This window comes from Micromys minutus, assembly GCF_963924665.1.
Source record: "Micromys minutus genome assembly, chromosome: 25".
Lineage (NCBI taxonomy): Eukaryota > Metazoa > Chordata > Mammalia > Rodentia > Muridae > Micromys > Micromys minutus.
In genome coordinates this window covers 22,159,350-22,180,262 of record NC_137960.1, presented here as the reverse complement: position 1 = coordinate 22,180,262, position 20,913 = coordinate 22,159,350, and the positions used below count along the sequence as shown (strand labels likewise).

At 44.2% G+C, this 20,913-nt stretch overlaps 1 protein-coding gene across 1 annotated transcript; it reads right to left on the bottom strand.

The window, feature by feature from the left end:
- On the bottom strand, nucleotides 1-16,257 carry SRGN (serglycin). Its single transcript, XM_080938284.1, has 3 exons — nucleotides 16,132-16,257; nucleotides 4,251-4,398; nucleotides 1-709 (listed from the first exon to the last, which is right to left on the bottom strand). The coding sequence occupies exons 1-3, from the start codon at nucleotides 16,205-16,207 to the stop codon at nucleotides 439-441; spliced, it is 495 nt and encodes a 164-aa protein (XP_080794410.1). The 5' UTR covers nucleotides 16,208-16,257; the 3' UTR covers nucleotides 1-438.
- Between the last annotated feature and the right edge of the window lie 4,656 nt (nucleotides 16,258-20,913).

Sequence of the window (20,913 nt, the reverse complement as noted above, 5' to 3'; positions counted from 1 at the left end):
CATGGTAGGAAGCCACTGTGCTTCATTTTATTTTCTTTTTAATCACATAAAAGAACATATCTTTAATTTACAACAGGAGTCAGGGCCCTGAACACTTTGGGTATGAAGTATTGTTCATTAACTTGCTATCAAATTAAAAACTTCAAAACCAGTATGACTTTTAAAGTTATTGTATAATAATGGGAGTATACGTTAATTTCATAATGTTAATTCCATATACACAAAACTACAGATATTTTCCAGAACATTAAGATAGCATTAAAGCATAATTCCTTGTGAATTAATGAGAAAAAGGGTAACAGGATTCAAGAGTCTTTCCCAGGCATTTTAAATTTTCTGTAAAACTCTTTATCCTGAGACTGATCGTTTAAACGTGGTACACAAAGTATACTGAATACATTGTTCTGTGTGGGGGTGGGGAAACAAAGACGGCCACTTTCATATAATAAAATCTTCTGGTTGTTCTTGGTGTTGCTCGGTGAGCATCCTATCAAAAGGCCTATAGTTGAAATAGACGATATCGTTTTCATCTGTTGGTTGGTATTCCCATTCCATGTCAGCTAGGAAGCCGCTTCCCGAGCCGGAGCCGGAGCCTGAACCAGAGCCTGAGCCAGAACCGGAGCCCGAGCCCGAGCCAGAACCGGAGCTCGAACCTGACCCAGAATAGTCATCAGAAATGGGGAAGAAATTTTTCGGGAATCCTCTTATCCTGAAATACAAAGGAAAAAAAGAGTAAAGTTCCACTTATAACGTAACTTCAATATTTTAATATAAAGAAATAAGCTAGTGTGGAGTACACATGAGGTATCTCAGCTTCTGGGTGGGGGTGGTCGGGTAAGAGCTTAGAGTCATCCTTCGATCCATAGTAAATTGCAGCTAGCACGGGTTCCCCGCACCCTTTCCCCAAAAAGAAAACAAAAATGGTGTGTGGGGGGGTCGGATCAGGGGAAGTGGGGGACAACATAGAAATAAATTCAGGCACCCAGCTCTGCTCCAGTGCTTCAAAACAAAGAGGCAGGGCTGGAGACAACTCCGGGGTTCAGAACCATTGCAGAGTTGCTCCTGTTCCCAAGGAGCTGGGTTCGAGTCCCAGAATCCACATGGAGGCTCATAGTCATTTGTGACTCCAGTTGCAGAGACTCTGACATCTTCTGGCCTCTACCAGCTCCAGGCATGCATGTGGTACAAGCATATACATGCAGGGAAGCACATAAAATAATATGTTGTTTATATATCATATTAATATATATATAATATATATTAATATATATATAAATTTAATATGTATATTAAAAATAAAACAAGTCTGCTCACACTTGCTGACACCACACGTACCCAAGGCATATTCATGTGAACAGTGTTCCTTTTTTGTCTGGGTTTGCTGTTGGTTTTTTTGGTTTTGTTTGTTTTGCTGTTGTTGTTTTCAAGATAGTGTTTCTCTGTGTAGCCCTGGCTGTCCTAAAACTCGATACGTAGACCAGGCTGGCCTCCAACTCACAGAGACCCTCTTGCCTCTGCCTCACAGTGCCAGGATTAAAGGTGCGCATCACCACCCCGGAAAAGGTTATTAACCTTACCAGGCTAGGAACATTAGATTTCCTCTCCCACGATATAAAGCTTGAATCTGTATTCAAGAGCTAACAAGTGAAGCTGCCGGGACTGAGTTAAGCGAGTTAGTTGGTTGGACACAGTACTCGTTCTAAAGAGCACACACAAACCAGAGCAGGGAAATGAGGCAGGCTACCCATCCTTGGCAAATCTGGACAGTAAAGCCTAGAATGGTGGCACAAATGAATCCTCTCAACACATGGGAGACAGAGGCAAGGGGAGACCACAGATTTCTGGCTAACCTGGTCTACATATCAATGCCCTGTCTCAAAACACAGGGGATAAAAGGGTTGAATGTTATATAGCCTGCAGGTCACTTTCGCCAAGAAATCACAAACCATAGACTGTAAAACTGATCAGAGTTAAAGCCACTTGTGCTTACTGTCGATAAATACGTGTGTTGAGCCCTTTCGTCATTTCCTGAGCTCCAGCAGAGTCAGAAAGTTGAGGTCCCTGCTCAAGAAGCTAATAACGTAGCGATAAAAAAAATCGATCAGGAAAATAGTGGGTAGTGCAGTCAGGAAACAAAAGTCATCAAGTGCGCCCAGGCGGCTGCTTCAGCCCACCAGAGCAGAGAGCACTGGCTGCCGATGACATGTTATTATTAACATACAGATGGGATGGAAAGGTGTGAAACCAGAAGACATCACCTTGAGGAAACAGGAGGCCTGCAGGACTGAGTGGGGGCTGGAGAGATGGCTCAGTGGTTAAGAGCGCTGCACCGACAATGGCAGTTTAGATCTGTCTCTAACTGCAGTTCACGAGGAATCTGACTCCCTCACAGAGACATACATGGATGCAGAACAGCACTGTAAATAAAATTAAAAACAAAAACCAGAAATGACCAAAAGGGAAAGCAGCTATGGATGGTAGAAGCCACAGAAGGAACCGTTTCAAAGGAAATGGTGGGTCAATCACCTTGAAAGGCAGGGAGGAGGTAAAGAAACCTAAACATTGGAGATGTAATCAACAGATGTGTCAATCACCAGACAGACAGACATACTCAGGATTGAGGGCAGGAGCAGAGATCCAGCTGTGTGTGTTGATGGGCGGGGTGGGGGTGGGGCAGAAGCAAACATAAACATCTCTTCTATGAAGTGCTGATGTGACAAGTATGTGACATGTCTCTAATACAGGCATAGGCAGTTCAATCTCTATGAACTCAAGGCCAGCCTGGCCTACATAGCAAGTTCCAGGACAGCCAGGAAGGCCATATAGTGAGATGAGACTCTGTCTCAAACAAACAAATCAATCTGATTCAATAAAGAGAAGGGTGGGAAAATAGCTACAGAGGTACAGAGCCCAGGGAGGAAGTCTGTTCAATGTCAGGAAGCTCTAGAATATGTCTGCATACTGATGAAAGGGGATGGATCCAGAGAGGCACCTGTAGAACCAAAGTCTGAGACAACTGGTAGGTTCAGGGGTATGAGAAAACTCTGAATATTCAACACAAGGAAACTGCTTAAACATGGCGCAATAGAGAAGTGAAATCAACAAGAGATAGCAAAGATAACTGATGGTTTGCATATGCAAAACTGATAGTTTGCATATGCCCAGAGAATGGCACTATTAGAAGGTGTGACTTCATTGGAGGAAGTGTGTCACTGTGGGGGTGAATTTGGAGACCCTCCTCCTAGCTGCCCGAGGATACCCATTCTGTTCCTGGCTTCCTCTGGATGAAGATGTAGAACCCTCATCTTCTCCATCTGCCTTGATGATAGTGGACTGAATCTCTGAACCTGTAAGCCAGTCTCAATTAAATGGTGTCCTTTATAAGACTTGTCTTGGTCATGGTGTCTAATCACATCAGTAAAACCCTAACTAAGACAATGACCAATGGGCATCTTCTCACACTAGCCAGCAAGATGGCTCATGACACAAATGTACCTGCTGCCAAGCCTGACAATTCCCCAGACAACAACTCACTCCTGTAAGCTGTCCTCCTCCACACATACACTGACGACATGCACCCAAGTGAAAAACCAAAGTATGCTTCTGTGTAGGAGAGGATGACTTGGGACAAGATATGTAGCCCAGACTTGAACTCACAACCACCTTGGTTTATCCATTTAGAGTAGTGTGTCACCATGCCTAGCTGTTCCAATTAAGCACGAACACACACACACACACACACACACACACACACACACACACAAAATAACGACAAAAAAATAACCAAAACAGAAACAGCTGTGGTGGTGTGGTGTACAACTTTAATCCCAGTACTCAGAGGCAGAGCGAGGATGAGCTTTGTGGGTTCAAGTCAAGCCTGGTCTACATAGCAAGATCTAGGCTAGCCAGGAAAGCATAGTAAAAATCTTTTCTCAAAAAAAAAAAAAAAAACAAAAAACAAAAATCTAACTCAGCTCAATTTTAATATATAAACACCGTATTTGCCTAAATAAAATTCTATTCAATCCTTTCCAACATATGTTGGAAAAACATAGCTCCCAATGTTTATCACTGCCACCCACAAGAAACCCTTATCAAAACATGGATGAGCCCACGTATGCTGGCACTTCTCATGCTTCAGCACACGTGGACCACTTTTGCTTTCTGTGAAGTAGAAAAGAACTTACCTCAGCAAGAACCAGAAACCAAACACTCAGAGCTCCTGTGAGATCAAACAAAAGTCCACTTACCAAACAGGATCGGTCATCGGAGGGCCGACGTTGTTGGATTCATCTGCTATTAGGTCGAACCGTGGTCCCTTCTCCTCAACGCAGTTTGCAAAGGTGCCATCCGGTTTGCAGCGGACCCACTGGTACCTGGCTCTCTGAGCAGGATAACCTGTCCGAACAAGGAACCCACGTGGGTGGTCAGTATCTCTTACTTGGCTTCATTAGAATTGGTTACACTCTGACTCTAACGAGGTAATTAAATGGACCCTAAATTTGTCAGAAGACCGCTGGTGAGGTGTTTCAGTGGGTAAGGGTGTTTGCTGCTGAGCCCAAAGATGTGAGTTCAATCCCTGGGACCCGAGTGATGGGAAGGGAGAACTAACAAGTTGTCCCACAAATAAATTGTCTTTTGACACACGCACATACATACACATGCTCAGGCATGCACATAAACAGGAATACATTCTCTCTCTCTCTCTCTCTCTCTCTCTCTCTCTCTCACACACACACACACACACACACACACCACTAAATACAGGCACATATCCATACACCAGAAATTAAACAAGTAAAAGAATAAAAAGGAAAGTGTTGGGCTGGAGAGATGGCTCAGTGGTTAAGAGCACTGACTGCTCTCCCAGAAGTCCTGAGTTCAATTCCCAGCAACCACATGGTGGCTCACAACCATATGTAATGTGATCTGATGTCCTCTTCTGGTGTGTCTGAAGACAGCAACAGTGTACTCACATACATAAAATATATAAATCTTAAGGAAAAGAAAAACTAGTAAAATAAATCTTGAAAAAGGAATGTATTTGAACAGAATAGCTGGGAATGAGTGGCTGAGAGAAGTGGCTCAGCTCTGCCTCTGGCCAATTCTAGAACTTGCACTGTAAACTGAAGTCCAGCGTTATCCTAAGTTTGTCACAAAAAAACACATAGGAAAAGAAAAAAACTTAAAAAGAATTCAGACGAATTCCTTAAAATAGTACCAGGCATTGTAGAACCATCTAGCAACATTAACTTCCGTGTCCACAGACTTGTGCCATATTCTAGGCCCTCCTGGATCTTAATCTTTTTTTTTTTTTTTTCTTTCTTCTTTAAGACAGGGTCTCACTATGTAGCCCCGGCTGTCCTGGAACTCACTCTGTAGACCAGGCTGACCTCGAACTCAGAGATCCGACCGCCTCCCAAGTGCTGGAATGAAAGGCCTGGGCCACCGCAGTCTTGGAGTTCCCAATCCTCCTACCTCAGTACTGATGGCACTGAGGTCACAAGTGTGTACTTCTATGCCCAGAACCACTGCCATGTTCGTCTCTGTATCTCCGAGTTCCACAGAGGCTCAGTGTACGAGCCAGGACTGAAATCTGTACCTGATCCCAAAGCCTGCCTTCTTTTTACAGAAACGACTCAGATCCCACACTTTCCTTGTTGCTGTTATGAGATGGGGTTTTGCTATGTAGCCCAGGTTAGCCTTGAATGGGGAAGAAAGCCTCCTCCCTCCCTCTCCCACATACTGAGGTGCCACTACTGCACCATGTCACCCTGCTTGGAGATGAACCCATGGATGGTTCGGGCAGGCTGTGGAAACCAGGCCTGGTGGCATAGGCCTGCAATCCTAGCTACTTGGAAAGCTGAGGCATGAAGGTCCTAAATTCAAGGCTTGTCAGAACTAGCTTGAGCTGGTGTGAGAGAGTCTATGGGGGAGAATTTATGGGGCACGCACGAGGGGGTAAAGCCGATCCCTAGCATTAGAGCAGGGCAAATGGTGGTCTGCATTGAGATGACCCAAAACAATACAGCACCCTGAGGTTTGTGTTTTAGGACCCTATGACACTTTAAAAAATATTTAAACTTACAGTTTATTGATTGATTTGGCAGGTGAATGTGTGGCCTAACGCACCAAGGTCAGAGAAAATTTTGTGGGAGTTTGGCCTTTGCTTCTACCACAGAGGTTTCAGGTTTCAGGGGGTTAACTCAGGTCTTCAGGCTTAGCATCTTTCTCCTGCTGATTTTGTTTGTCTGTTTGTTTGAGACCAGGTTTCTCTGTGTCACTCTGGCTGTCCTGGAACTTACTCTGTAGACCAGGCTGACTTCGAACTCACAGTTCCACCTGCCTCTGCCTGCTGAGTGCTGGGATTAAGAGCTTACATCACCACCCAGCTCACATACGGCATTCTTAAGAATGAAATGTGGTTCAAAGCCGGTTCTCTTTCTTTGTGCTCAGAATTTCTAGGAACAAGCCTCCTCTGTTCCTGGCCAGACACAAACCAGTCTCCAGTCACTGTTTCTGGCTGTTGTTTTTTGTTGTTGGTCTGGTTTGTATTTTTAGACAGCATCTCACACGACAACCCTCACTGGCCTCGAAACTGCTGTGAAAACCAGGTCGGCATGGAGTCAGCGGAGCTCTTGCAGCCTCTGAGCTTGAACATTCCTTCGCCTCTGATGCTTGGCTTGCAGGGGCATGCCACCGATAAAAGTCAAGAGGTGCATACTTGAATGAAGTTGAAGCTGCTCGCGAGAAACACCCGCGTTTGAGCGGCTCATCTTCTCCCTACTCTGGTTACTGAAATAAGTGTACCTCAGAGTCACCCAGGGAGGAGTCACCCATGTGGCTAGAATTCTCAAAAAGGAGGGAAAGCAGTGTGGCAGCCCAGGACGTTCGAGGAGGAAGCATTCAGAGAGACGGCGAGGTGCTCACTCGTCACGGGATATGGACCAAATGGTAAAAGGAATGTTCTAAAAGAAAATAGGTACAGTACGCACAGGGAAAGCCATATTTACAGATGAGTTTGCTGGAGAGGCAGCTCAGTGGGAGAACACGTGCTTAGCCTGTGCCAGGCCCTGTGTTCCAGCTGCAGAATCTCCAATTAATGTTTTAAATTGTATAAGAGCGTGTGCCCCCTGCGAGAGCGAAGAATGCTTTTAGCCGGCGAGCCATCTCATCTCTGCAGCCCGTATCTTAAAACTTGGAATTCTTAGATACGAATGAAAGAGGACGGGGAAAAGCAGTCCACCACTGTGCACAAAAGGACCGTGGTAATAGAATCTGGTAAGTTTTAAAATGTGTTCTCTAAATTGCTGTTATAAACTACAGTCCTCTGAGATGTAGGCATTTAAATGAGCCCACTATAGGGGGGCTGGAGAGATGGCTCAGCGGTTAAGAGCTCTGACTGGTCTTCCAGAGTTCTGAGTCCAATTCCCAGCAACCACCTGGTGGCTCACAGCCATCTATAATGCTCGGATTTTTTTTATTAAAAAAAAAAAAAGACTCCAATATATAGCTGGAGAGAGGACTCAGTGGTTAAGAGTCCACAGTTTCATCACAGAAGATCCAGGTTCTGGTCCCAGAAACCACACTAACTATAGTCACAGAGGATCTGATTCCCTCTTGTGGCTTCTACAGGCACAAGGCTAAAGCACTCATACACATTTAAAAAAGAAAAGAAAAGAAATTATGTTTAAAAAAAAAAAAAAAAGCTAGGTTCTTGGAATGGTACCAGCACTGTGGTTGCGACTCTCCAAAGCCCGTCTCCCTGATGAGGACAACACAGATTCTTTTCTGAGAGTAAAGCCCTTGGAGGGAGACCGGATCCTCTCTTGGGACCACTCTGGTTCTCAGGTTACAGCAAACAACATGCTATGGTAGTGAGCTCTTGATTCAAGTGAAGTGAAAGCCAGTCAACACAAGACTTTGCACACTGCCCAAGTTCAGTGCATTTTAATGTCCCCCCCTTGGTTTTTATTTGTTTATTTATTTATTTATTTATTTATTTATATTTTTGAGGCATGAAGCTTTGACTTTTGAGTCTATTGTATGGGGGGGGTTGTACGGGGTGTAGAGCAGCCTGTTGTCCAGCAGAGGGCGATATGTTCCCTCTTCAGCTGTCAAGAGCAGCTCCAACCAATAAAGTCAACTCTGGCTACAGTTGAATGTTGCTGCAGTATTTATTGTGTTTCCTTTTCGCTTCTTTTTTTTTCTTTAGCAGTCATGTTTTTTAAAGTTAAAAAGCATAACAAATTAAGTACATTGTGCTTGAACATATTAAAACATCATCATTTAACACACAGTCAATATGAAAGTTACAAGTAAGATATTTTACACTGTTCTAAACCAACTCTTCCAAATTGTGCATATTTTAAACTCACGTGTCAATCTAGACTCAGTATATTTCTTTGTTTTTGCTTGTTGTCTTCGTTTTTGTTTTTCCTTTGGTTTCTCAAGTCAGGAAAGTCGGCCTGCCTCCTCAAGTGTTGGAATTTAAGTCGTGAGCCACCAGCTGACTCAATATTTTAAGTGCCCGGTAGCCACACGTGGCTGCTGGCTACTGGACAGGATAAGGCACTGCCCTCTGCAAGTGGCTGATGCCCTGAGAAAATGTGAGCTTGGATGGAAAGTTCTACCAAAGAGCTAACTGAATGTTTTTATTTTCCCTTCTGGGTCAAGACCAAACCCAGGGCGGTATCCATGGCCCATGAAACAATGACCAAGTCTTCCCACCAGTGAAAATGAAACGAAGACTGTAACCCTGGCAGATTAGCAAATAGATTTCTGAAATAGAAAGACCCCCCCCCCCAAGAACTCAACATATTTGGGAGGTGGGAAAGTTTTTCTCAAAGCTGATGTTGATGATCACACAATCTGCAACCATACTGAAAACCCAGCCGTGGAAGTCAGTGAACTGCATAGCTTAGAAACTCACAAATAATGAAAGGCAGGGGAGGCAGCCTAGTGGGTAGCGTTCTTGTCTGCCCTGCGCTAAGCCCTGAACTCCCCTCCCCCCAGCTCTGCACAAGACAAATACAGTGTCTGGAAACGGAGGCAAGAGTTCAAAGTCATCCTCAACTACATCCTAAGTTCAAGGTCATCACAAGCCACATGAGACCCTGTCTAACAATTAATAAGAAATCAGCCAGGAGGTTGTGGCTAATCCTAGCACTTGGGAGGCAGAGGCAGGCAGAGCTCTGTATCTGAGGCAAGCCTGGTCTATGGAGTGAGTTCCAGAATAACCTGGGCTACACAGAGAAACCCTGTCTCAACAAAACAAACAAACAAAAAACAAATAAAAATAGTAAGAAATCAAAGGCTGGTTGTAAATGCCTGTGGTCTCAATGCTTGAGAAGAGCAGAAAGATGTATAATGGCCACAAGTTCAGGCCAGGTCAGGCTGCACAGCAAGTTCAAAGTCAGCCAGGGATACATGCTGTGGTTCTGTCTCAAGAAAGAAAAACAAACAAACACACACACACACACACACACACACACACACACATAAAGGGTTGGAGAGATGGCTCAGCGGTTAAGAGCACTGACTGCTCTTCCAGAGGTCCTGAGTTCAATTCCCAGCAATCACATGGTGGTTCACAACCATCTGTAATGGGATCTGATGCCCTCTTCTGGTGTGTGTCTGAAGAGAGCAACAGTGAGTGTACTCACATACATGAAATAAATAAAACTTTTTTTAAAAAAAGATTTATTTATTTACTTATTCATTCATTCATTTATCTACAAATGGGAAGTCTGGTTGTATCCACTTGTAATCCCAACAGCAGGGAGGTGAAAATCCCTGGGGCTCTCCAGTCAAATCTAATTGGTGAGCTCCAGGCAAACCAAAGATCTATCTCAAAGGAAATGGACAGTGTTCCTGAGAACGTCACTGAAGTTGTCATATGGCCTCCCTGTATGTGTGCATGTTTATCCAAAGATGTACACACACATGTTCCCAAGACAACAAATAATAAAATAAAAAAGAAAGAAAGCAAAATGAGAAGTTGCCCCATTCTAAAATCCACCCAATTTTTACACTAATGAAATTAAAGGCACATTAAAATGAAGAACACAGTCACGGATAACAAATTCCTGACATAGCTGTTCTTGGGCGTGGGAGGAGATGAAGCTCTGGCCCTTGGAACCATGAGGGTATTTGGACCTCATCTTGCTTGAAACAGTATAAATCTCTAATGATTACCACTATTTGTTTTGTTTTGTTTTTATTATACCGTGTGTGTGTGTGTGTGTGTGTGTGTGTGTGTGTGTGAGTGTGTGTCCATGTCCCAGGGACAAAATCGGGTCATCAGACTTGGTGGTCATGGTCTTTACTTACTGAGCCGCCTTGCCATCCATCCATTAAAAATTTTTATTAAACATTTTTTTTATCATACTTCCCCTTTGCTTCTTCCCCACCCAACTTCATCTGTTAGGGAAAAGGATCAAGAGAGTGGGGGGCATATGGCCCATGGAGGTATGGGGAGGCCTGGGGGCAAGGGAGATGCCTCTGAGGAGCCCTGTTGGGAATCCCTTCCCCCTGAGGGACCAGCCACACCAACAGTATAGTAAAGAATAGAGTTTATTCAGGTCATGGGAGAGTTAAGAAGGTGGTAGAGGCAGAGAGAGAGAGAGGAATAGAGGAGTAGAGGCCGGCCATGAGCACTTGGAGGGAGAGGGGGGAAGGGAAGAGGAGAAGTAAGGGTGGGAGAGCAAGGCTGCAAAAGAGCAAGAGGGGTCAAGCAGCTCCTTTATAGTGTCAGGTCACTGGGGCGGAGCATACCTGGCTACTGCTGGGTAATTGAGGGGTGGGGTTTACAGAATCCCAACATCATTTCTCTCTCTCTCTCTCTCTCTCTCTCTCTCTCTCTCTCTCTCTCTCTCTCTCTCTCTCTCTCTCTCCTCTCTCCTCTCTCCTCTCTCATCTTTTTCCTCTCTCCCTTCTCTCTCTCTCTCTCTCTCTCTCTCTCTCTCTCTCTCTCTCTCTCTCTCTCTCTCTCTCTCTCTCTCTCTCTCTGTAGCATGGGCTAGCCTGGAAGTCACTATGTAAGCCAGGCTGGCCTCAAAAATCATAAAAATCTACTTGCCTTTCCTCCTCCCCCAATGCTGAGACTAAAGGTATGTGCCACCACACCTGGCCATTTTATTTTTTGAGACAGAGTCTCCCTGTATAGCTTAGGCTGTCTATTTAGCCCAGCCCAAGATTTTACAATCCTGCCTCAGCCTCCAGAGTGCTGGGGTTATAGGAACGCGCTACTATATGTGCAATGATCACAATTTTTCCCATGAAAGTGAGTCCACATATGAACAGAAGCACTGTCCTCCTCAATGGTCCCGTTCACAGCTGTCAGGCCTACAGGTTAGTGACACTGCGAAGACTAACGGGGAAGCCACCCCCGTACTCTCTGCACACACTCACTATCTCTGCCTCATGGGGAAACAAGCAGAGCAGCAGCTCTCTCAAACAGGTCTTGGATCTCAATACTCTGCCTTCCACACCTCCCACCAGATTGAAATGTACTAATTTCCGATTCTTCCGGCCTCCCTGGGAATCTTCCTATGGATGCAGGAAAACTGAAGCAGAAACTGTCAAAGGGAGAGATTTTTTAAATGCCAGAGAGAGGAAGGGAGGGAGGGAGAGAGAGACTATTTTGATTTGTTAAAAAAAAAAAAAAAAAAAAAGGGACTGGAGAGATGGCTCAGCGGTTAAGAGCACTGACTGTTCTTCCAGAGGTCCTGAGTTCAATTCACAGCAACCACACGGTGGCTCACAACCATCTGTAATAGGATATGATGCCCTCTTCTGGTGTGTGAAAACATCGACAGTGTACTCACATAGATATAATAAAGGTTTTCTGTTTTTTGTTTTTTGTTTTTAATGGTAGCGTTCAGGCAGCTGCTATTATCTGTACCAGAGCTTCTTCCTATTGGCCTATCAATGCCACAAGCCAGGCAAGCTTCCCCCTCTGTGGCCCAGCTTGACAGGCTATAAAAAGCTTTACTTTCAGTTTGCCTCCACCTCTACAGGAAACATAGCAAAAGCTGCAATGAAAAAAAAAAAAAAAACACCTCATTTTTGCTTGTTTGTTTGTTTGATTGATTGATTGATTGATTGTTTGAAATAAAAACTGGGTTGGAGATAGGGCTCAGTGATTAAGAGCACTGACTATTCTTGCAGAGGACCTGGGTTCAATTCCCAGCACCTACTTGGCAGCTTACAACTATCTGTAACTCCAGTTCTTAGGGCTCAGACACCCTCTTCCGGCCTCACTGGGCATCAGGCATATACATATATACAGGCAAAATCCCCTTGCACATAAAATAATAATAATAAAAATTAAAGATCTTGTCTGATCCTTGAGAAGTCTAGAAACTTATTTCTGACCTTGAAACTGAACGACTTATTAGTTCACTCTAACTAGCCTCGGGCAAACCTCACCCATATTTAGCAAGGGGCTGATGTAAGGAGGCTGAGAGACAGAGGTTGTCAGTACCAGTCAGTTTTTGTCATAATTCCTCTTCAGAGCCAGAGTGATAATGGTTTTTCGGCAGTGATTACAAAATCACTTTACCAACAGCTGTGCTCATAAGTGGACCTGGTATTGTTCCCGTGAGTGTGTGGGGCTAGCCTCAGCCCTTTGACCACACCTGCTCACGCATTCTTCATCTTGTCTCTTGAGCATGTTACTTTGCTTGAGACAGGGTCTCAGATAGCCCAGGCCTCACTATTTGGCTGGGAATGGCCTTTAACTCCTGATCCTCTTACCTTGGAAGCCTCCACCTCCCAAGTGTTTTATGGGCATTAAGAAAGATAAATAAGGGCTGGAGAGATGGCTCAGTGGTTAAGAACATTGACTGCTCTTCCAGAGGTCCTGAGTTCAAATCCCAGCAACCACATGGTGGCTCACAACCATCTGTAATGGGATCTGATGCCCTCATACATACTCATACATAAAATAAAAAAGAGGATCTCTGAGTTCTAGGTCAGCCTGGGCTACAGAGCTAGTTCTAGGAAAACCAAGGCTACAATACAAAGAAACCCTGTCTTGAAAAACAAGACAAACAAACCAAAAAAGCAAGAGGAATTTCGTTTCCACGTGCACACAGTACCAGAGTTTAAAACCCAATCTAAGATGCCCACACCCTGAGTGCTGGCAATGTTGGCTTCATTTCTCTTTAGTTCATATATGGTCTTCACACAGTCCCCTTTGCACATACCCCATTATCCTCTCATTTGACTCATTTGAAAGACACCAGCCATATTGGACAAAGGCCACCCTAATGGTCTCATCTTGACTTCATCTTCAATGACTGTGTTTCCAGTGTTTGTTACATTGGAGGTATTTGTAGGTTAGGAGTTCACGTGAAAAAAAGAATCTTTCTTATGTATAAATAACTCCTGTAACATACTTATTTCTACAAATCCAGCTAAAACCACGATGTGAAATGGTATCGAGTACACGGAAACTTGTATGACGCATGCAGGTGATAGCAGTGATGGCCAATCTGTTTAATGGAGGCTTCAGGGAACTGTCAACAAGGCCCGTGACTCCTATGTTTTATTACCTTTTTATTTATCTCTTTTTAAGATTTATTTATTTATATATATGAGTAGTTCTCTTTAGACACATCAGACCCCATTCCAGATGGTTGTGAGCCACCCTGTGGTTGCTAGGAATTGAACTCAGGACCTCTAGGAAGAGCAATCAGTGCTCTTAGTCTCTGAGCCATCATGAAAACAGGAAAGCTAAGACACTGATCCTTAACATCTTTGTAAAGATAAGGAGAGAGCGGGGATGTGGTTGAGTTGATGAACCGGTATATCATACACCAAAACCTGGGTTTGGTTCCCAGCATTCCACAAAGTGAGCATGGTAGCACACGTAATTTTAGCAGTTAGGAAGGAGAATCAGAAGTTCAAGGCTGCCCTCAGCTGGTAAGGAATTCGAGGGTCTGGAGATGGCTCAGCGGTTAGGTTAAGAGTGCTGACTGCACTTCCAGAGGTCCCGAGTTCAATTCCCAGAAACCACATGGTGGCTCACAGCCATCTGTAATGGGATCCTATGTTCTCTTCTGGCATGCACCATAGATGTACATGGAACACTCAGGCATAATTTTTCTTTTCATTTTAGAAAATAAGTTCAAGGCTAGCCTGGGCTAAGTGATTTGACAGAGAGGGCAGGCTATTGAATCATACCTGGTACAAAAGCTTCTATCACTTATTCATGACCAAGCACCCACATTCATGTTCAGAGATGAGCATCAGGTGTTGAACCAAGAGCCCCTTGGAAATACCCTAGATTTTTGATTCATTCATTGTCTCCTTTTCTTTGCTTCAGTTTCCAACCATAACATAACAGACAGCCTTGTCCATTGTGCTCCTCCCTTCCCTCTCCCCTCCCTTCCCCATGTTTTTTTTTTTTTTTTTTTTTTTTTGAGATAGGAACTCACTATCTGTCCTAGCTGTCCTAGAACTCTGTAGACTAGGCTAGCCTCAAGTTCCTCCTGCCTTTGCCTTGAGTGCCGTATATGCCACCCAGCCTTATTCCTTCCTAATTTCTTGCTCATGATGAAATATACCAGGCTTTGTTTTCAGTCTAGTATGACATTTCTGGAAACTTTTGCAACGGAAAGGCTTACACACACATCTCTAGTAGAGCTTACACTCAGAGCCAACTGGTCACCCCGGGTGTCACAAATGCCAACATAGCTTGTGGGAGCACGTGGCTACTGGAGACTCATCACATCAAGCCAAAGTTTTCCCCTGAAAGATCCAAGTAAACTTGAACTCTAAGTCAAAAGGAGAAGTGGGGTTCTAGCTCAGTGGCAGAGACCTGGGCATGCATGAGGCCCTGGGTGTAGGCTTCGATATCACAAAGCTGCATAAATAGAAGCAAAGCCTTTGCAAGGCCACTTCCTGTTTTCCTCCAACGTGAACATAACCTGGTGAAACTATGTTTATGAGTTTCCAGTATGTAAGAAATTTTTCTGAGGTAACCTGTGAGATTTCATGTCACCCGGAAGTAAGAAGGCCACCACCATAGCTCGGAGTCACTTCGAAGAAACCCCACGACATGCATCTCACTGTGACTCAACATTTCCTTTACCACTTGGGGGAACTTTATGTTTTCAGTCATACACTTGGCTCCTTATTTATCAGGCCAAGGCCTTCTGCCTCATTTAGACATAGTTCCTTAAATACCAAGGAGAAGAAATTGGGTTTGTTGTTGTTGTTTGTTTGTTTGTTTGTTTTACAAACTTTCCGTCTGCTTAGGAAAGTTTTAGGTTGAGTCAGCATGACCGAACAGCTGTAAAAGACAGTCACATTTACGGACAGGTTTTCCCATGGGCTGTTTTCTGAATGAGAGCACAAATGCTAACATTCCTTGGGCTGTCTTTAAAAGATTGTTTGGGAGTTAGCATCAGCCGTGCCTAGCCAAAATTGAATGTTTGGTAAGAACCGAGCTTAAGAAGAAAGTAAAAATAGCTAAATTTACCCCAATTAAAAAAAAAAACAAGAATGCCTCTCTCCCTGTTAAAATAACAACGTCATCAGAATGCATTCTCAGTTGGAGCCCAGCATGAAGACATACACCTGTTGTCCCAGCACTTGGGAGATGCAAGTAAAAGGGTCAGAAATTCCAGGTCCTCTTCAGCTCTATAGCAAGTTGAAGACCATCTTATACTAGATGAGACCTCATATCAAAATGAAGCAAAGATGGAGTTCATGCAGACAACTCAGAAATAGGATGTTATTCTAGAACATTCCATGATACCACCATCTCCGTAGATCGATTGGGTAGTTTTCCATTTGTTTCTTGAACGCTTTAAATGAATAAACCACACATCTTCATCCAAAAACAAGAACACCTTTCGATCATCCTGACAGGTTTTAAGGCCGCCACTTGCCTTATAGTTTATTTTTTTTTAGACCAATAATAAATCATACGACAGAGTTCAGGCACCTCAAATCCTTCTTTCTGTCCTCCCTCTCCCACAGCAGGACATCTTTCACCTTAAATAAAGACAACCACTTGCGCAGATGCTGATGAGTTCATAGCAGAGACTAGACTAAAGTAATAGACTAAAGGTATAGACCAAAGGTATAAAGAATAGGGAAAGATTCTGGGTGTCTTACCTTGAACTGAAGATCCCCAAACCAGGACGAAGGCAAGAGCCAGGACGAGCCTGCTGCCCATGAGAACCTGCTGCATCCTGACCAGCTCAGTCCCACAGAGCCTCTCGATTAGCAAATGCAGCAGGGTGCTCTCTCTGTCCCTTTTAGAAAGAGGTTCCAAAACCTCAGACCCTGCCCAAAAACACACGTCACCGTTTCCTGAACAAACAGAAAGAGATCCACATCAACACTCAGAAAGAAGAAAGTTGCAAAAAAAAGAAAAAACCCAACTGTTCAAATTTATGATGAAACTCCACCGGACTCCCCCGCCCCAGGCTTTTGTTGTGTGTGTGTGTTTTTTTTTCCTTCTCTTTTTCCAAAGAGTTCTGCCGTCTGTCATTTGCATGTTAGTTAAAAAGTTTTCCTCATCAAAAAGCCGAATCAGCGATCTGAACTCTTTCCCTCCCTTCCTTTCTTCAGGTAACAATCTAAACAGAGAGTCTGTCTACGCTGTTTGAGACCTGGAGAGGTAGGAACTTGGGTACCTACCAAGGTAGGTAGACTCCTCCGGATGCCACCCAGCTCATCCACAGCGCACATCAAAGGAGTCAGGCACAAGCAGGGTTCTCAGCTCCCCCGGGGATGAGTGGTCTCAGTTAACATCCAGTGTCTGCTTGGTTTCAGTATGTTCATTGGATTCCTGGCTTTTCCCTCTACCTCACAAGTAGGTGAGGACTTTTTTTTTTTTTTAAGGTAAAGCAGTAATAAATAAATAAAACGTAGCCTTCCCCTACTCCTGTAAGTCGGCTGCTCCCCAGGGATTGAGATCATGTATGTTTTTATCTTTTTTCCTGTTTTTGTTTATTTGTTTACTTTGAATTTTTACTCTCTCTCTGGTCTTGAGTAAGGCAAAAATCAGGAACAAGGAGGGCAGGTCCCCCCCTCAGAGGGCTGTGGAAAGTGAAAACAGCCGTTCCCTGGCCCTGAAGCTTGCCAGCATCACAGTGAGGGTGGTGTACACTGTGTCTGTAGAGAGTCAGCTCTCTCCATCTCTGCTTTGAAGGCTCAACCACTCCAGGGTTGGTCTGGTCCTAAACAGCTCAGATTCCTGTCCACTTTCAATTTTACATTCCTGCCCCTTGGCCATCCTTTTGACGGGTGGGAGGAGTTTCCCTTTCCTTGTTCTGAGCTTCCTGCTGATTCCTTACCATTTCCTGAGGACTGGCCCCAGGATCCAGTAGCTCAGGAGCCCTCAGAAACCCCCTCAGAGCCTGGGAATACTCAACTGTAGCACCAGAACCGCTTACAGACCCAGCACACACCCTGTGTGGAATATTACTATCTGTTGGAATTTCTCTCCTCTGTCTTTGGTCCCTTTTCATGCTAAGCTTCAATTAAAGCCCCGATAACAAAACCAAAGATTGTGCTAACAGCTTCAGTAAGTTTCCCATGGCACCTCCAAGGCAATTAGAAGTAGTGGCGGCTAGTTTAGTCAGCTTCACACAACCTACAATCACATGGGAAGAGAGTCTCAGAGAGGGATAGCCCAGATCAGGTTGGCCATGGACGGGGCCCCAGAGCGACTGTCTTAATTGTTTGATGTGGGAAGATCCAGCCCACCATAGGCAGCACCATGCCCTAGTTTAGGGATCTGGGATTGTAGTAAGGGTAGAGAAAACTAGCAATTGTTTGTCCCTCTCGGCTTTGGACTGTGGATGCGGTGCAACCAACTGCTTCAGGTTCACGCCGCCTTGACTTCCTCACAATGATGCACTATAGGGAACCCGGAACATGAGCTAAAACATGAGCCCTTTCTACCCTAAACAGAAAGTGTATCTGAAAGTGATCATTGGGAGATTTTCTCATTTGGAGTCTTTTTTTTTCCTCCTGCTGCTCTGAGTCAGGGGGACATTTTTTATTTACTTCTTTACATATTTATTGAGACAGAGTCTCATGTATCCAAAGCTGGCCTTGAACCTGCTGTGTAGCCAAGGATGACCCTGGGCTTCTGAGTGTCTAGTCCTGTCTTCTCACACCCTGGTGTGACCTGTTCTAGAACTCAGGTGCTCTAAATCATACTGGAGAGACAGATGAGCAATGAGGAGGAAGTCAGATCGGTGTGTGAAGGGGAAGTCTGCTCTTCTAGTCACTGCATAGGGGAGTCTGCTAAACTTTTCCAGTCAGAATGCTCAAAGGCAGGTTTGCTTCACATAATCCACAGCTGGGGAGGGCACTTGTTGAATCGTTGGTGTCTCTCAGGAATAACTTCACAGATATTAAAAATATTGAAAACAAATCTCTTAGGGAAAAAAAAAATCTCAGGCTTTTGGAGCTTCAGGTAAACTGACCTTCTGAGAAGAAGTGTTTAGAAACTGGCCTTAGGAGGCTGGACAGATGGCTCAGGAGTTAAGAGGGCTGGTTGCTCTTCCAGAGGACCTGGGTTCAGTTCCCATATGGGAGCTCACTATTGTCTGTGACTCCAAGCTCTGACGCCCTCATAAGACATACATGCAGGCAAAGCAATAATGCACATAAAATAAATTATATAGACATATATACATACATATAGATTCACACACACACACACACTCACGCACAATGGCCTTAGCCTAGCAAAGTAACGTGTAACTATAACTTCAGCATTGAGAAACAGAGGAAGTAGAATCAAGAGTTTGAGGCTAGCCACACATGGTGGTGCATACCTTTAATCCCAACTCTCGGGAGCTAGGAGAAGAGTCATTCTATGAGTTCAAGGACAGCCTGACCTACACAACAAGCTCCAGGGCAACCAGAACTACAGAGGCCCTGTGTCAAGAAGAAGAAGAATTTGGGTCATTCTAAACTACCCAAGATCCTGCCTCAAAAAGAATCCTTGAAGGGCTGGAGAGATGGCTCAGTGGTTAAGAGCACTGACTGCTCTTCCAGGGTCCTGAGTTCAGATCCCAGCAACCACATGGTGGCTCACAACCATCTGTAATAAGATCTGATGCCCTCTTCTGGTGTGTCTGAAGACAGCTACAGTGTACTCACATATAATAAATAAATGAACCTTAAAAAAAAATCCTGGACTGCTAAGCTTCTAACCTTTTTTCTAGGACATGCCTTCAAGCTAGTTTATAATTACATTTGAATATCATTAATCATCTTTTCTAATTAGAAATCAGCTAGTGATTACTTAGAAAAGGTCAGCAGTTAGAGATTCTGTTTTGTTTTTAAGACAGGGTTTCTCTGTGTAGCCCTGGCTATCTTGGAACTCACTCTGTAGATCAGGCTGGCCTTGAACTCAGAGATCTGCCTGTGTGTGCCAATGCACACACAGGCAGTCTCAGTTGGAGATGTTTAAGGAAGAATTTAAATGACAAATCCCTTGTTACTTCCCACCCCAGAGATTACTAAAATCATGATCTGCCCCTGGCAATCCAAAACTGCCCGTAGCACCCAGCACACTGGGTCCCTCCCTCTTCATCGCTTTTTATTGCTTTGCTTTGTACCCTGTGGCACTGTGTAGCCCCACTGGTATCCTGTAGATTGCAGCCAGCCCTACAGCTCATTCAGATGCACCATCTGCAGACTCTAAGCTCCCTGTGGGATATGGGATTTACCGAAGTTCAAGTACTCCACTCAGTAATTAGTCTGGAACTTATGTAGACCAGGCTGGCCAGATTTAGAGAGGTCCTCTTGCACTGGTCTTCTGACCACTGGGAGTAAAGACATGGGCCACCACAAGCCAGTCATTTATTTTCTCTGAGGCAGGCTCTCTGGTAGCTCAGGCTAGACTTGGATTTATCATGTAGCTGAGAATGACCCTGAACTCATGGGCCTCCTGCCTCAACTTCTCCATGTGCACCATAACACAGCCCAGCACCACTTAGACTTCACAATCTAACCCCACTCCTGTTTCCTTCTATGCCCCAAAGAACCCAAAATCAAGTTCGAAGTACCTGGCATTATATTAGAGCTGCCAGCCATGGAGGAATAAGGAAGTTCTCTCTCCTTAATGTGTAACCACAGAACACTAAGCCGTTCAACTGCCTTTTCGTTTCCATCTCCGGGGGCTGACCACATTGACCAATTAAATTACTTCACTTTAGTTGGTTCTTATTTTATGCTAGACTTTAAGCCTCTTTTTTTTCCTCCTTTGTCTTCACTGCAAGCACAAAAAAAGGAACAGACTCACCCAGTGAGCGGCTACTTAGAAGTTGAATGGTTACTGGGGTATTGGCAGCCCTGATAAGGGCAGAGTGTCTGCCTAGCACACAGGGGGTCCTGGGTCCATTTCTCAGAAACGCATACACCAAAAATCTAGGAGGTAATCTCCCTTTCTCTTAGATAGCAGCCAGGGTAGATTTTTGAACTTGCAGTAGGGCAGGCCAGGCTGGCTTCGAACTAGCAGAGATCTGCCTGCCTCTGTTTCCCAAGTGGGATTAAAGGAATGTATAAAAATTCTGGTCTCTGCTCTTTCTGGGCAAGGGCTCCAACCACTGAGATATCCTGAGACTGTAGAAAAGTGGGTTTTTGAAAAAGATTTTTTGTGTGTATGGTTGTGTGCTTACATGTATGTATGTATATATGTGTGTGCATATATATGTATGTTGTATGTATATGCACTATGTGTGACTAGTGCCCAAGGAGAAGAAGAAGGTGTCATTGTATTCCTTGGACCTATAATTAAGAGTTGTCAGCCAACATGTAAGTTCTGGAAACTGATCCAGTATCCCCCTACCCGCAAATCATTTTGATAGTTTACCAAAAAAAAAAAAAAAAAAAAAAAAAAAAAACAAACAAAAAAAAAACCTTTAAAAT